Source organism: Acanthisitta chloris, unplaced genomic scaffold (genome assembly GCF_000695815.1).
Source record: "Acanthisitta chloris isolate BGI_N310 unplaced genomic scaffold, ASM69581v1 scaffold15280, whole genome shotgun sequence".
NCBI classification, from domain to species: Eukaryota; Metazoa; Chordata; class Aves; order Passeriformes; family Acanthisittidae; genus Acanthisitta; species Acanthisitta chloris.
In genome coordinates, this window is record NW_008653481.1 from 29,990 (window position 1) to 46,549 (window position 16,560).

Here is a 16,560-nt window from a genome sequence, read left to right on the forward strand (position 1 = left end):
AGTTGGCTGGTGAGAGAATGGAGTCATTAGCTAAAGGGAGCACTCTGCTGTCAAATCTATCACAGCTACTGCACTCCATCACTGTAATTATATTTTTCAAATGCAAATGATAGCTTTAAGAATTCTTCCTTTGGTACATCATTTACTGGAGCAGTTCAGTTCATATTTCTCAGTAGGAGACAAATCTTGTCCGAAGCTAAGGACAGGAGAGTCTAATCCCTTATATTTATTCCCTTTTCTCTGAAGGTGTTTATTGGGTAGAAATACAGCTAACTGTAGAGTCATATGTAGAAGCTTCCTGAACAAACTGTTTTGTCGGCAAAGTTGCTGTTACTACCTCTCTCATCCAAGGAGAACAGTCTGTGTGTGGCATGGAAGGAATGTCAGAGCCGTGGCAGGGAGCAGACCTGGCCAGCCTATGTGCTGAGATGTGTTCCTCTGTGGTTCTTGGCCACTCCATGTTTTGTATCCCTCAGAAATATGGCAGTGCCCTAGATTTAATTTTATTGTGGTTCTTTGAGGTAGAGAAATGCAGGTGGTGTCAGTTTGGGGAGTGGGAAAAACTCTACCTGTTGATCTGCAGATCCAGTTTCTTACATTCAGAGAAAACATTCTCCTGTTGTTCCGGGTGTTTTTTTCCCCATGTGCCTTAGTATAAGTACATCAATAATGTTTGTACTTTCAGCTTTAACATGTATCATTATTTGTCATTCTGTTTCATGATCACTGACCTTGAGAGATTACATCCCACAAACCTGCCAAATTTCAGCTACAGTACAGGTGTACTGTCAGTTTTTATTAAAAATTTTTATCTTTTTTGTCAAGTAAAATTTGGTATTCCAAATTATTGGTGTTCAGCTGTTGATGGATTTTTTTTTTCTTTTCTTCCAAATCCTCTACTACTGCAGGTATGAAGATGAATAATGCAGACCACTGGTTTCGATGATGCTGGGCTTTTATAACTGGATTCATTAAGGAATACAAAGGAAATTCTTACAGGGATCAATAATGGTGTCTTCTGGCTGCAGAATGCAAAGTTTTTGGTTTCTGCTCATTATCAGCTTCCTGCAGTGTACTGAAGGTAAGCTTTAGTTTATTTATTACTTAGTCTGCAGATGAGTTAAAATGGTCTGTACAGTTAATTTCTGTTAAATGACTTAAGTTTAAGGATGTCAAATGAAAGGTATCTGTAGTATATTCTAGGTTTTATTTATGAGACTCAAATTGACTTTTTTTAATGAAAAGAAAATATATTTTTTGGTTTTGCTAGTGTCGTATGTTGAAATTGAAACACAGTGTTCAGGCAACTGACAGTATTAATATCCTTGATTATGCCGTATTTTTGTATTTTTCCTGTTTATTCTTTTTCTGTTCTCATTGCACAACTATTTAGAAGGAACATATAGATAATGTGATATAAAATAACTAAACAGTGGAAATGAAATACTCATTTTACTTCTCTAATTTGGCGTGCTGCAAATGAAATGACAAACACTTCATTAAGATTAGAACTATGCAAGTTAAATTTCAGGAAATAAAACTCAAAAGTGCGTACAGAAATAGCATCTACTTGAAAATATTTTTTGACTTTTTTTTTTTAGAAAAGGGAAAAATACTTCACTGCTACCAAATGTGTTTAAAATGGCTCTTTAATTTAAGAGATGAGGAAGGAAAAAGATACTTTAAAATGGTTGCATTATCTATTCTTTATCTGTTTTTCTAAATAAAATATACTTTACCCAGCTAGTCTGTCTCCCTAGCTGTTCTTGTGGCCCTTTTAATAAAAAGAGGAACACGAATGAACAGAAAAAAATGGATTATTTGCATTTCTGGGTGTAAGTATTTTGATGGACTATATTGCAGGTGAAAATATTGGTTTAGTAATAAAATAGCATCTCCATGGCTTCTCTCATTATTCAGTAATCTGTATATAATATATAGTCTTCCTTGGTGCATCTGTGGCGTGATCTCACCATCTTTTAATGCAGTTACATATCTTACCCTGTCAAAATTCTTTGAATTTTATGGCTAAATTTTCAGAGATACTTCAGGAAAGCTGCTCTGCCTCCCCCTCTCTTCTTTCCCAAATCTATATAAATAAAAAGGATCTAGTCTATAAACGAAAAGTCTCCAAAAATGGCAAACCCCAAGATTTAAAATTTAAATATTGTATACAGTCTTCCATGTTGACTGCGTAATTTCCTAAGCTTTTATTCTAGACTAACACAGCTCGGGTCGTGCGTTGTGCTGACAGACAAGCTCTGCTGAAATAGGGTGTTCATCTGCATGTGTGAACATACACATTTATCAGGGAAGAGCATCCTTGGAGTCTTTATGAACATTTCTGAACATGGGGAAAACTCATTTCGCTTAAAGAGCTTTCTCAGTCAGTTTCCCGTCCTCCCCTCTATCTTCTTCTATACTGCCAGGATTTATTAGAAAACTGGCATTGCCCACAGTGCACTGCAGACCTTGGACAGTTTCATCATTGGTGGGATTTTGGATCGGGCAGCTGCTGTACTGACTGCTCTCTTGGTGGCTGTCGAGTCAGTGGACTTGGGTATAATCTTACTTTTATAGGAAAGTAAGCGCGAACAGCTGGAAGGTAAAATGTTCTTCGGCCTCTTTCACAGGTAAAAAGGGTAAATGCAGATTAGGAGATTGGAATTATAAACCTTTTGACTGGCTGGTTTGGTAATAACTGGTGTCAATTATAAATGCACTTATTTTGGGAAAGTGGTTGCACTAGTTGAAACCAAAGGTGTAGGAAGTAGAGACATTCATTTATATTGGTGGGGTTTTTTTCCTGAAGTTTTAAAGTACTAAGGATTTTTTAAAATTATTGCAATTGTTTCAGATCCCCATATTAGTGCATTTTGCAGAGATTCAGGTACTGGTGGTTGAAAACATTTGAAAGCAGAAGAAAAGTGGACAGACAACTTTCTGTGGCTTGGTTACAGTTGCAAAACAGCATGCTGCAAAGAGGGTTTTAGCTGCTGAGTTTGGAAAGGAAAAAGTCAACTGAGAACTTCAGATTGAATTTTTGCTGTTTGCAGAAAGTTAATTTTCATTGTCATCTGTAATATTTCAAGTTTGGTTTGTTCTGTCCCTGTTTTTCTTGCTTTTAGTAGCCAGTAGCAATCTTTTGATGCTTCAGTTGTGAATTTACTTTTTTAAGTCTATACAAGAGCTGCTTTTTCAGCTAAAAGAAACAGGGAAGGAAATTGGGAACAGATAACAGAATCATACCAAATTAATTGTAAATTCTTAAAATAAATGAAATACTGTGCCTCTGTATACTGGAAATGAATATTAATATAGAGTTGGCTTCCAGCCACAGAAACAAAATGAATACCGCATTATTGCACTTTCTCACAAGATTACATTGCCTTCTGGTTCAGTAATAAGAGATGCCAAGTATAACATGCTTTAGTAGCACTTCATGCCTGGAAGTTCGAACATGAACAAAGGTTGAAATAAGAGCATCTAACTTTTGCTAGAAATAAGAAAATCTTTAATTCTCTTGCTTGGAACTTAGGGGTTTTAATAGAAATCTATGTGTACATGCAGGTTGTTGCAGTTGATGGGGGAGATAAAACCTGGCTGCATTCCCTGCTGTTACATTTTAATGTTTCTGTACAGTTAAACTGAGAGAAAAGGGGGAGGGAGGGGGGAAAGATCCTGGGTGTGGACAAGTGATTCATTTGTTCGTATAATGAAACATTTTCCAATCAAGAAAAGGCTTCATTACTCTCACAGTGCCTTGACTTTAACTCTCCAGGGATTTAGCAAGTAAGCAGAGTTATATGAAGGCTGTAATTTTATTTTAGTGTTCCCTATCGAAACAGGAATCATATCTTCAGTTAAGAAGGTCTTGGTTTTGCTTTGTTTTCCCTGGCAAGGCAGTCCAGATGGGGTTCCTTTTGAAGCAGTCCATTCCTTCAGGTGAAATGCCCCTGGAACAGACAAGTGCAGGCACCTGGAGGGGAAAACTGCGCTGAGTTACTATACATTGCTGGTACATTTGATCAACAGTAGGTCGATATTGTTGTGTAGAGGTTTGAAAAACATTGTTGTTGCCATCAACAGCAAACATTGCAGCCCTAAGTAAGGAAAAGACAAGAGGCTGCAAAAAGGAATGAAAACTTGAAGTTACGAGCTTGAATATTGATGTCATTTCAGAAGGTGTTCTTCTGTCCTTTTTTCTAGTGTGTTCTGCTGTAGGCATTTCTTCAAAACTACAGTTTTGTTACAAAAGGCAAACTGAAAGGTCTGCCTTGGAAAGTAGTTTGGTTTGGACTTGGACAGGTAGCTGTATGAGACCTGGCTTTGTGTCCCAGGGAAGACTGGAGCTCCCTCTGTGCCTGTGCCAGAGCCCATTGCTGCCTCATACCATCACAGCCCTCTGGTGTCACAGTTGGAGGAGATTGTGATCCTGTCGGTCCCATGCAGTTGAGTCCCATACATTTACTTACCTGTTTCTTACAAACACTAGGAAATTAATTACTTTTGACACCACCTATGTTTTCTCCCCCACTTCCCCTCCCCCTTCCTAATTAGGTGAAATCATCCAACAAGTTAAAAATCATCTGAGAAAATACAGAAAGTCAGAGAGAGTGAGATCACACATGCCTTGTTTCCATAGCAAAGCAGAGTGGAAAGCTTATTACACATATTATTGGTTTCTCTTCAAGCAAGTTAAGACACATAGACTAATATGCATATGAAAAAAAGATGTCAGAGCTAAACATTCTGGTGAAGATTTGTTTTTGGACTGTGCAAGTTTTGATATTTTAAGCTTTATCTTGCTTACAAAGTCCACCTTTTTGTCTACCTTTTGATGCCTTTTGTTTTTATTCTCTTCCGCTGCTTGAGAAGCACAAATGCTTGGGAAGCACTGAAATAATTTTCTTTGCTTGCATTCTGTTTTAATCAAGATTTAATACAATTTTAATACATTTTATTATGAATTATTATCTCTGCTTTCTCCAAAGGAAGAAGCATCATGCTTTCATTATCTATTTAATTCTGTTTTCCTAAATGGAATTAATGTTTTAAAGAATTTCAGCCTGTCTTTGCCTTTGAATGTTTTTTTTAATGAACATTACACTCAGAAACACATATACCTGTAAATTCCAGTTATGCCAGCCAAAGAGCTGAGTGTTGGATTGGAAGCAGTTTAAAGTGCATGTTCAGAGTTACTGCATTTACTAAAGAAAAGACATATTAAATACTGATAATGTATGTTGGGCCACTACAAAGATATTTGTTATTTCAGTGTATTGCTTCAAATCTTTAGCCTTCTGTCAAGCCACTCAGACATAGAGTGTCTAAGGCATATGGCAGAGGGACTGGCCAAACTGTAGAAGCATGTCAGTCTTCCTACACATTTACTAGGAAGTGTTAGTAGGATTTTGCCCAGGATAACAATTCAAAAAAACTTGTACCCTGGACTTGAGAAGAAATCAACTTCTATTAATTAGTGGATTTTGGTTCTACAAGGAGTGAAATCCATTATGGAGTCACGCAAGAGCAAATAGGAGCACTAATTTAATTTCTAGCCAGAGAATTTATCACAGTGAGAGCTCTCTGAAGCACCCAGTTGGTGCTACAGAGAACCTACTTGGTTTAGAGAGTTGGCAAAGCATCTGTAAGCATACCCAGTGTGCTAAGGCTAGCCAGTTAATGCCCTCCCTTCGGTGGGTCGCTCTAATAAGCCTTCCAATACTATCTTCATTTATATCATGTATTCCTCATGTGCTTTACAATTCCTTAGAAAATTTTTTTCTTAATTGCTTAATACAGCTTATGCAGAATAAAGATCTGTGTGAAGGGAGCAACTGATTTTCTGCAGAAAGCAACTGCTGCATTGAGTCCTGTTTTCTGTCCTGGAAGATCATGCCATTTTTCAGTGGGATATGCTGGTGCATACTTATCTGGGATATCTCTTTTTCCTTTTCTGTGGGAGATGTAGGTCCAACATATCTGCTAGAAAGGAAATTGATCCAAACAGCGAGACCAAACTTCTTCTTAAAGAGGAATGTCTGTTAAGCATTTCAGTTGCATTTCCGGGTAATAGAGGCTGTCAGACTGCCTGGAAAATCCAGAGATACTTTAGCATGCTGGCACTGAATATGCTTTCATATATTCCCCAAGCAGTGAGGTCTGCAGGATTCTATGCTGTAGCACTACATTTTTTAAACCAAAGCAAACCCACTACTATTTTAAAATGTAGAAGAACCATGTAGAAGAATGCATGAAGAACCATTTTAAATACTGTACTTAAACATTTAAATGAGTATTTGCTGGGAAGTGTTAATGTAAGAGTCTTATAGTCTTACAATTTAAGAAAAGAGTGTAAATGCATAATTACTATGTGTATTACTATTTTGATATGCTGTCTTCTCAGTTACTGTAAAACGTTCTCCTTTATGAGAGAGGAGATCTTGCATATTCTTGAGCTCTGTTTTGAGAGGAAGAAATGTGTAAAACAATAGAAATGCAGTGTGTTGTGCTAAGGGCAGATGCTGTATTTTCAGAGCCTCCTAAGCTGTTCTTGAGTTGACTGTCTTTAGTTGCTGTAACCTTGGTGGGTCTCTGTGGGTGAGGTGAGCAGCTGACCATTGCAGTGAGGGGGGATTGACTTAACCTTCAGGTAACCTGCGCTGACATCATTGCCTCAGGGGCTTTTCTTTCGTTAAATATGAGTATATTTTAGATTAATTTATTATGATAGGGTACCTTTCCAAGAACACAATAGCATAACTTGGCCATATGTGTCTTTCAGTGAGCAAATAGGCTTCATTACTATTCTGTTACTAAATACGGACAATATATATATAATTTATTTGTTAGTAAGAGTTGAATTTTAAAAGTGTTTAGTTATTTTAATTTCTGATTTTTGTCAAGTGGAAGAACATTGCTTGTCTTAGTAACAAGGGTTTTTTATATAGTTTCAACAACATTGTCTCTCTTCATACTGTACTTTCAGGCCATAGTGTAAAATGGAAGTCTAACTGCCTGAAGCATCTGATTTCAATGAATGCCTCAGTGCTGGCTTTCTTAATGCATTTAGTGTCCTTATGATCTGATTATAAAAATTATCATAAAGTATAATGATTTTAGATTTAATATTTGTTGCCAAGTTCTGCAAGCACATAATGGGTTTTATACTTGCAAGTAGATCCATTGATGCTCATGGTCTACCTCTGTGAGTAAATGGCACAGAAAGGAATACAGTTTGTGCTAATTGTGTATTGTATGGATGTCTTGATAGCAGGAAGTGTTTGTAGGACGAAAGCACTACAGAAAAAGGAGTTATGCAAACAACTCTAACGTTTCATGTATGTGCCTCGTTCCATGTTTGTGATAGCATTCCAGATTGTGTGACATGAGGAAGAGGAGATAAAACCATTCACAGAGAGAAGTTCTTGGTTTGTCCATTCATGCTCCCATCATAGATGCACTTAATAATATAGGAGCCCAACGTACTGTTTCGCAATTGTATATTTTTATGGAGTAACCTTCATGGAAAAGACACTTAAGAATTGTCTGACCTTTTGTAGTGGTTAACTAGTGTCATATTTAGTCATCAGCATAGGTTGTTTGGAAGAGCATTTATAGTTGCTCCTTCTGATGATTTTGTTTTATTATGTTTGGATTGACATTTTGAATTAGATGCATGAATGCTGGATATCTTTCCAATCATAAATCAGGTCTTTTTCAGGAATACTAAATTTTTTACATTTTTAACACGGTATATTTTGTATGGGTGACTCTGCAAATAAGCCATACATGAAATCCACATTGTATGATAAATTGAATATGCAGTTCTTTCTGATTAGTGGGAGCTGAAAAAATCCTTTTGCTCAAGGTGTTCCAAATTTCTGCCCCTCCTGAAGGAGTGTTGGAACTACTCCACTGGCTTTTGAAACCCAGTTGTGCTGAAGCTCTTTGTGCTTCTGTAATCTCGATCTCCTTGCTTTCTTTTGAAGAATAAAGAAATAAGAGTTGCATGAATTTTGCTGTGTTATGGGTCTGTTACGGGTCCTTTATTCAGTCAGGGAGATAGTTATCCTAGTCCCAGTTACATTAAGTCAACCCATGTAAATATACATGAGGGCGTTGGTGATGGTAGGGGAGACTGCCTGGTTGTCCCTTCTGAGCTTGGACCAGTCCAGGTGGTTAGGAATGTTTCATTCTTTTTGTTTTCTCAATTTATACTAGTATAATAATCCCTGATGTTTTCTTGGTGTATAAAAGATGTGTGGGGGAGACTGGTTGGGAAGCAAAATGAATTTTTTTTCATCTGTTGCCGGAGCAACCCATACATGTGAGAAACCCAGGGGGACCACATAACTTTCAGTTGTTGGATACAGCACTTGGCGAGTTTTATGAGGGATCTTGACGATGGAAGGAAAGCTGGCTTTTGTGTTCTCCCTTGTCAGTGATTTTGATGTCTCTCTCAGGAGTTGGGTAGTTTTGTTCTGTTCCAGCAGAAAGTACAATTAATGCAAGGTGCTGTTTGAGCAATTTTCCCGTTGAATTTGAATTCAGTAATTCGTTTAGGAAATCTGAGAGGAAGTTGACACTGAAACTGGATCCGTCTATGTGCTGCATTTTTAGATGGAAAAGCAGTGAGAAATGTTTGCCTTTTATAGACTTTAGTGCTATTTCATATCAGTTCTGTTTCAGCCGTTTTCTGAATGAGCTTCAGCCAGATTTGCCTGTTAGCCACTGATCCTGTTTGACTGTGCTTGTGACTTGATCTGCTGTCCACAGTATTTCACATTACTTTCTCCTGTTTCTCTCCATTGAGCTGCCCCAGTTCTTTTCTCTAGCTCAGGGTTGTGGATTGTCCTTAATATTTTTGTATGGTTTTTTAAAAATTTTTATAATTACAAAGTGTTACTTTAAGAATAAATTTAGGATTGATTCTGCACCACTGTAACATTTACCATTGAAAGTTTATTGGAAGAATGTGGGTTTGTGGCTTAGAACTGATCATATTTCTTAGTGGCTAGAGAAAAATGTGTTTCTAGTAAACAAAACTGAACAGTTTGCTGCTTACACTTTTGCATCATTTAATTTGCCACAGATGAAACTGGCATGCGTGAAGAGTGAAGCATGGAAAGTACTAGAGGGCAAACGGGTGGTTTGTGATGTGGATTATTACCCATAAAGATGGATAGAGTCCACAAAACATCACTTCATGTATTAATGCACCAGCTGGAAAAAAAATATCAGCATAGCATATCATGCATAAACCATTTGGTTTAGGTCTTCAATTCAAATCCTGCTCAGTATTACACTTTAGATCTTCTTATCTTTATGCTAGTGTAAAGATACATATGTATGTGTGTGCATCTTCATATATCTAAAAAGCATTGTACATTTTTTAAAATTCACCATACAAAAGTCTGGAAGTCATCGATATGTAAACTGTTTTGAAGGATTTATAATACACAGTGTTTTGTTCTGCAGTGTAAGTGCCGACAGAAAAAAGGTCGAGAAATACATCTAACCACTGGTCTCTCCTTTACCAGTTACACTGTAATATAGCAATTATTTTGTTGCATGTTTTATATATACCAGTGTAACAATTAATTTGCTATGTAAATGATTTCATGTTTTACACTGTTAAATCAGCAGTCATAACTCAGTCCTGATGACGACTCCAGTTAGGATATGTAACCTCACCTCTTTGATGAATTGTTTTCTAACTCTTGGATTTCTTAGGGTTCCATTTTAACTTCATTGCCTTCTTCATACTTCAGAAAAACCTTTTGTAAGAAGAGAAGCTTTCTGAATATTTGCTGTTAAAAATTTGTCATCATGTTAATACCCTTTGTAACAGACTCAAAGATTCTGACTTTAGTTACCTCAGAGCCTCATCTGCTTTGATTCTTTTTATTTCCTTTTTTTTTATATGACTGATTAAAAAATAAAATAGAAAAACCTAGTGACTAGGGAAAAACTTTAGTAGAGAAAATCTTTGGTCAAGTTGTGAATGATTGTGATCTAACCAAATTTTATTCTCCTGATTCTATTTCCATTTGGAGTAAGGGATCAGAACACAACAGGAAAAAAAAAAAAGCAGCTGCATTTAAAAGCATTCAGAGATGTTAAGCAACAATAAAACTCTGTAACCATTTAAATGACAGCAGCTGACTATTTGAATTAACTTGGTGTTTGGCTTAATTTTGGGTCCTAATTATTCCTAACTTACGTGAGTAGATTTCAATTATACAATACTGCAGGGATTTGTAGCTAAGGCAACTAAAGGAATCATTTTACATGAAGTACTTTTGTTCAACTGATTAGGCAGGTTAAAATGGAATGGTAGAAAATGGGAACTCTTGTGTGATAAGGGCCAATGAATTGCTGCCAATGATACTATGAAGAAATAAAATGAGGAAATCACGTTATTTAAGATTTCCAGAATTTATGTGCAACGTTTGTATCTTGATAACATGGTGTCAGCTGCTCACAAGCAAGTGATTCTCTGGAGTATTAGCAATAGTTCTGCCAATGAAAAGACAGTGCACAGTTTGCGATACCTTGGTTTGGTCATGAGTTGACTTTTCCTAGAGGCTTGTTGACTAAAAATTTTATTTCTAGAAATACTCTTAAAATACATATTTATTTATGCCAGTTAACCATTTAAATAGGCAAAACATACTGTGTTTACTGCATATTTCATGTTTTAGACATGAATGCATTTTTACACATAGAACTCTCATCTCCAATATCCTGTTTATTTGGAATTGCTGTTCCATGAAACCAATTCTCAATTATACTGCATTCTTAAGCTAACCTGGGGGAATTAGAAGTGAAGGAGGTATTGGAATTAAAGCTGCTGGAGTCAATTCCCATTTGTGTTGCCCACACAAATATATACCCTTCATTTGGGATTATTTTTTTAACAAATTACCTACGTAGTTTAAGCTTAAAACCAGGTAAATTTATGCATGCATATATATATTTTGACAGTGTGTGCATCTATGCTGAGTTAAAATTTCATTTTTATTCTTTGAGCATTTCTAAAATCACGCCTCCTAAATTAGATCTGCTGCTTAGGTAGATGTCTCCTTTTGATGATGGTAGACTAACTTCCCTAGACTTAGAATGCTTAATGTTGTTTTTCCTCTGCCTTTCATGCTAAACTTTTTTTTTCTTCAACCAAAGTATTGAAGGTTACAAGAGTGCTTGTTCTGCTGACAGCACAATAGCATGTCTGCAACCTAAACTGATAAGTCTGTTTTTAGAGCTGTCAGCGTTGCCCATGTCGCTCGAATATACACCTAGACCTTATAGTCAGATACTTTTGGAGAAGCACTGCAGTTGTTTGCTGTGTTTGTTGCATTTAGGAGATCAGAACTTGAAGTACCTATGATGAGGTCAGTGTAGGGCTTTGATGCTGTTTAAAGTGAGGGACCAAAAACACCTACAGAGCATATGGTTAAAATGTATAACAGGAATTTCTAAATTGGATCCCAAATAAATGCTTAAAAACAGAATTACACAACAATAGGTCCACATGCATCTCTTTCCTCCCTCTTGACAAATTCCAGTTTTCTATGGGAGATACGTATCTTTGATCATACATCTGCTGTTAACATATTAATGCTGCATGCTTTCAATTAGTTCTGCTGACAAATTATTTAGGAAAGTCTCTGGAGCATGTGGAGATGTGTAGAGCTTCTCTGTGTCCGGCGTTTGCTTTCCAAAGTGAAGGTATTAAGATTTAATTATCAGAAGGTGTTTGCAGTAGGCACTGTGCCTTTGGAAGACCAGCAAGGGCAAGTCTGTGGGTGCTCTCCATGCTCCTGGGCAGGAGGACATTAGCACCTGCCCCAGGAGCCAACATTGCAGAGGGCACATGCACATTAGTGGGGTGAGCCAGATAATACTGAGCTACAGTATTTCCATCTGATGGTGATAGGAAGTGTTGAGCCCTCCTCTGTCACCCCATCAGCTCCCTTGTGCTCTCTCTGGCATGCCTGTGGTGGACTGGTAGAGGAAGCAGGACAGGCAGGAGACAGCCTTTTAGGAAGAAATTTCCCCCAGTCACCTCCCTAAACCATGTCACCTGGACATTGGACAAGTGGGAGAGGTGTGGGTCACGGTGGAGCTGTCAGAGTGCTTCACCCTTAAATAGGTGGGGAAAAAAAAAGCGAGGTCTCTTTATCCACTGAAGCTTGGAAAACCACTGTGCCAGTTGAATGGGCATTTTCTTTTCAAGAGGGAGAACAGGTCTAAAGCTTGTCATTCTTTGTTAGAATCTAGTAGCAGTTTGACTCTCAACGTGATTAATGCTTCTTTATGGGACCCTGTCGTCTAAAGTCAGAATATCTAGAGCTTGGATCTCCTTGATTTAGTTATGAATATGATGAAGGGCATCCCAAATTGTCTGCAGGATTTTGCAAGTGGAAATATGAAGACTGTCTTTGTTTCTGTAAGGGTGTGGTTGGGGAGATGTCAGAACTGCGTCTGATTTCTGTCTTGAAAAGGGAAACAAGATTTTTCCAAAGGGCCCATTTCCCAGATAAGCTAGACCTTTCAAAGGTACGGTAGGGATTTTTAGAGTGCATTGACTTTTACAGGAACAAAAATTTACTCATTTTATCTTGGTCCTTCAGGTTTTTTTCCTTTACAGGTAGTCAGTACTGGGAGCTTCAGAGGAAGGTGACAGAATACTTAAAAACACCAAGTAACATGCTGACCGTGGCCATTTCTTAATTATCCACTGTCATTGAGTGCCAGTAGATATTTCTTGACTCATTGTTCAGGATATTAAAGAAGTATTTAACTACGTTACATTTTCAGGTTTTGTAGTACATTACTGTGGTCATGAATCCCCTTGTCTTTTCTCGCTTCTCACCCCATTTCCAAATAATTTCAGGAGTGTAATGAGTAATACTGTTGCCTTGTAAACTCTCATCCTGTTTCTCAACCTCCACCCTCTCCATCATCCTTTTCTGATGACCAACACCACCTCACAAACCTCAGCTGTGCAGAGGAAATCATTCAGCTTCTCTGCATTGTCTTCCTTAGCCTTAGCTGGTCACTTATTCAGCAAACTTTGTCACTTCTCACACAAAGCTAGCTTCCTACTTTTGTTGTACTTAAGAAATTTCTGGCTATGAAATCATTGGCAAACGTTTTGGAAAAGCACCTGTGAGTTTAAGCTCTGAACAGAACATAGGAGTGGAAAAACATACTACAGTCAGGAGATAAAAGCGGTCAAATTTTTACAGTTTGGTTGACTTTGTAGTTATAGCAACAGGTACTTTCCTTTAGTTTTGTAACACAGTTATAAATTTTGCTGTATCTAATTGCAGCAAACTTTTTCTGCTCAGCAGGTTTTTCTTCTTGCTGAGCAAGTAGCGTGTTTATATGAATGATACTTTGGCATGTAAACTTGGTCTATGGATGCTTAAGGGTTTATAACTTTATCTTTAAACTCAAACTTTTTTTTTTTTTTTATATGAAAATACCTCATGGCCAACACATGCCCCATGAGAAAAGGAAGAAGTTACAGATGGTCCAGAGGAGAGGGTCTGTTTCATACAGAAAAACTTCATGTCAGCATTTCAACAGAGCATTTTCTTAGGGTATCTCTGTTATCACTGACACTTTCACATTGACAAGCATATGGGATGTAGTGCTGAATGTGTAAATTGAAATGATCACATCTAGCATTTCCCTGTACCAGGTGCCAGCTTGCTGCTGCAGCTCTGCACTTAATGTTGAAGGAGGAGTGCTAGGAATAGTTTCATTTGCTAATTACCTCTTATCTCCAGTACCTAGTCCTTGGGCAAACAGCTTACCCAGGTGTTTTTGAGAACACCTCTCTGGACAGTACAGGATTGCAGGTGGTCCTGTGGTGACAGTACAGTGTGCAGAACATACAAGAAATCTCCTTCCATCTGTGTATGTTTTTTTTCTCTCTGTTATCTGTCTTCAGTGAAGAACAGAAGAAAAATTAGCGAGAATTTTTCTGTCCTTAGGAAAATTGTCAGCTTGAAAAGCAGAAGACTGCTGCTGCTATTCCGCAGCCCAAGAAAAATGCATGCATGTGTTTGTTATATTTGAGGTTTTTTTTGATAACAAACCTGATTGTCCTGTCTTGTGATTTCAGTGGAAAGAAAAGTACGTACATGCCAGTAAGAGTTTTGTAAGGACCTGCAAGTTAAAATAAATAAAATGTGGTGGTTTAAGGAAGTGGTAGAATCTAAATTGCCTTTCAGTACTCCTTTTCCAGGATCCAGTTTAACAGGATTATGTAATTTTACTAATAACACTTTGATCTGTCTTTTATACGAAAAGGCAGGCCTTCCAAAGCATTTGCTTTACATGTTCTTTTTGGGCTAGACTTAATCACATGCAGAACTGATAATATTTTCTCATTCTGTAAAAATTCATGTTACAGTCTTATGCTTAATAGGACTGTGGTTTGAGTACAGAATGGTAAAAGGAACCTTTTAATTCATGATCCCACAATTCAGACAACTAAATTATGCCTCTCTTTACCTGATATTTATTAATATGAATCCAAAGAGGCTTCAGAAGTGTTGATGTCATGCAATTGCCCTTTTAGGTTCCTTTAATGCTGTTTATAGAACAGATACATTCCTTGCTATTGAGTAAGTGCAACACCTGTTTATATATCATTTCTCCTTGCATTTTTCCAGACTTATACGAGTTACAGTTTTCATTCTCAGGCATTCTAGATGGTCTAAAATTCATGATGTTCACTTGAGCATCTCAGTTTTATATATATGTGTGGCCAAGACAATTTTATTAGTAGTTGCACCTTCACACTTGTTTTATTTCTTGCCTCTAGTTTGGAAGTTAATATTTACTAGCATTCAGAAGGTGTTATATAGCAACTTGTTAATAAAAAAATCCACCCCACAGCTAACAAACAAAACCAAGGGAAAAAAAAGCCCTCAAAAATAACGCAAAGGAAAAAAAAGCCTGATCAATGGCAGTTAGTTACTAATAATACACTCTTTAAAACCAGTCATCAAGAGTTAATATATATTTTAATATGTAGTTAATTGAGAATTACAGTCTAGCAAATAAACAGGATTTTTTTTATCGTGCCTGCAAATTACTACTACCATGTCTTGGTGTCCTCATGTTGAGCTTATCCAGCTATATGATAATTTATGTTTAAAAATAGTGATCTTAGGTGAATTCAAGTGTACATCAGTATTGATCCCAATACCTGCTTTAGAGGATCTCAGGTTATTTCCAAGGTTAATTCCCATATTGTTCTGTGGAAACCAGTTCATGCATATCTGTCTTTCTCTGTTTCATTTCTTCAGTAACCTGTTTGGTTTGCAGTGTTCCTGCAAGAAAACAAGGAGATTGTATTTCAGCAGCTAGAAAAAAATTGCCATTTCATTATCACTCTGAGAAGGAAGGAGTAAAACTGATCAAGGTAGTAACTTTAGTTAATACATGAGGCAAGGCTGACAGTCATGGGTGCTTTTCCGAATATGTTAAGGTGCCTAACTTTCCTTGAGGGAAAATGAGGTGCTTTAAGAAACCTTAAAAATGTACAGATTACAATGCAATAAGCATTAAATTGTAATAGTTTTCTTTCACTTTTGCCTTGGCTGTGTTCATCATCTGCTACTGTTCTGCTGGTTCTGGCACTAGCCTTGGAAAGGTGTTGGGGAACTCAGCAGGATCAGGTTGGTGGTGCTGGGACCTGACCTGCAAAGCAAACTGAGCAGGTTAGCTGAGTGTCACAGAAACTGGGAGCTCAGAAACCTCGTGCACTCTCACCTTGAACAGCCACTAACCCATTAGCTGGTGTATGCCTCTTTCCTGCTCTTCTGTCTTCTGCTTAAGTTTCTGGAGAAGAAAATGTAGTTTTGATAGTAGAAGAGAATAGTTATGCACACCCATTGAGTTTTCTCACCCTCCTGCTAAAGCCTGGTCTTTTCTTACCAAACTGGTTCTAGTTTCCTAATTTTGGGGAAAAAAATAAAAAAATACTAGTAAGAAAACCCCATAGCTTGAAAGCTTGGGAAGGTGTGCAGTGGAGTGTAGCACAGTTCAGAACAGTTTATGAACAGTTAACTTCTAGGGCTGTTGTGTTAACATTTCTTAATTTTATAAAGGAATAAATCATGCAATGAAAGGTCAAGTAACTTGCCCTAGAATACAGAGGAAGCAAATACTAGAACCCCCAATGAGCACTCAGAGGTCCTTTCCTCTCTAAGGATGCTAAAGGAAACCTTACTTAAAAAATAAATTGATTCACTTACAGTCAAGTCATTTCCTCTGGCATTTGTTGCATAAAATATATATTAACAATTGAAGAGTTTTGACTAAAAACACAGCAGGTACCAGAAGGATAGTTATGTATATATAATATATATACATATATATATTTTCATTTTATGGGTGGAAAATGATCCTAAATCTGTAGTCATAAACAGAATGAGCCTGGAAAAATACCTGAGCTTATAGTTACTCAGTGGAAATTAGACTGCCTTAAAAATCGGTGTGTGGGGTTTTGTGTCAGGGAGTAGATCTTTC

At 37.2% G+C, this 16,560-nt stretch overlaps 1 protein-coding gene across 3 annotated transcripts in view; it reads left to right on the forward strand.

Moving 5' to 3' along the window:
* The first annotated feature begins 909 nt into the window (after positions 1-909).
* Positions 910-16,560, forward strand: part of LPHN2 (latrophilin 2) — a 127,078-nt gene continuing 111,427 nt past the window's right edge. For 2 of the 3 annotated variants that reach the window (XM_009081226.1, XM_009081241.1), the window contains exon 1: positions 1,009-1,081. In XM_009081226.1, coding sequence (XP_009079474.1) covers positions 1,009-1,081 — 73 coding nt within the window. Of the gene's footprint in view, positions 1,082-16,560 lie in introns of all 3 variants that reach the window. The other variant, XM_009081234.1, reaches the window with a different exon arrangement.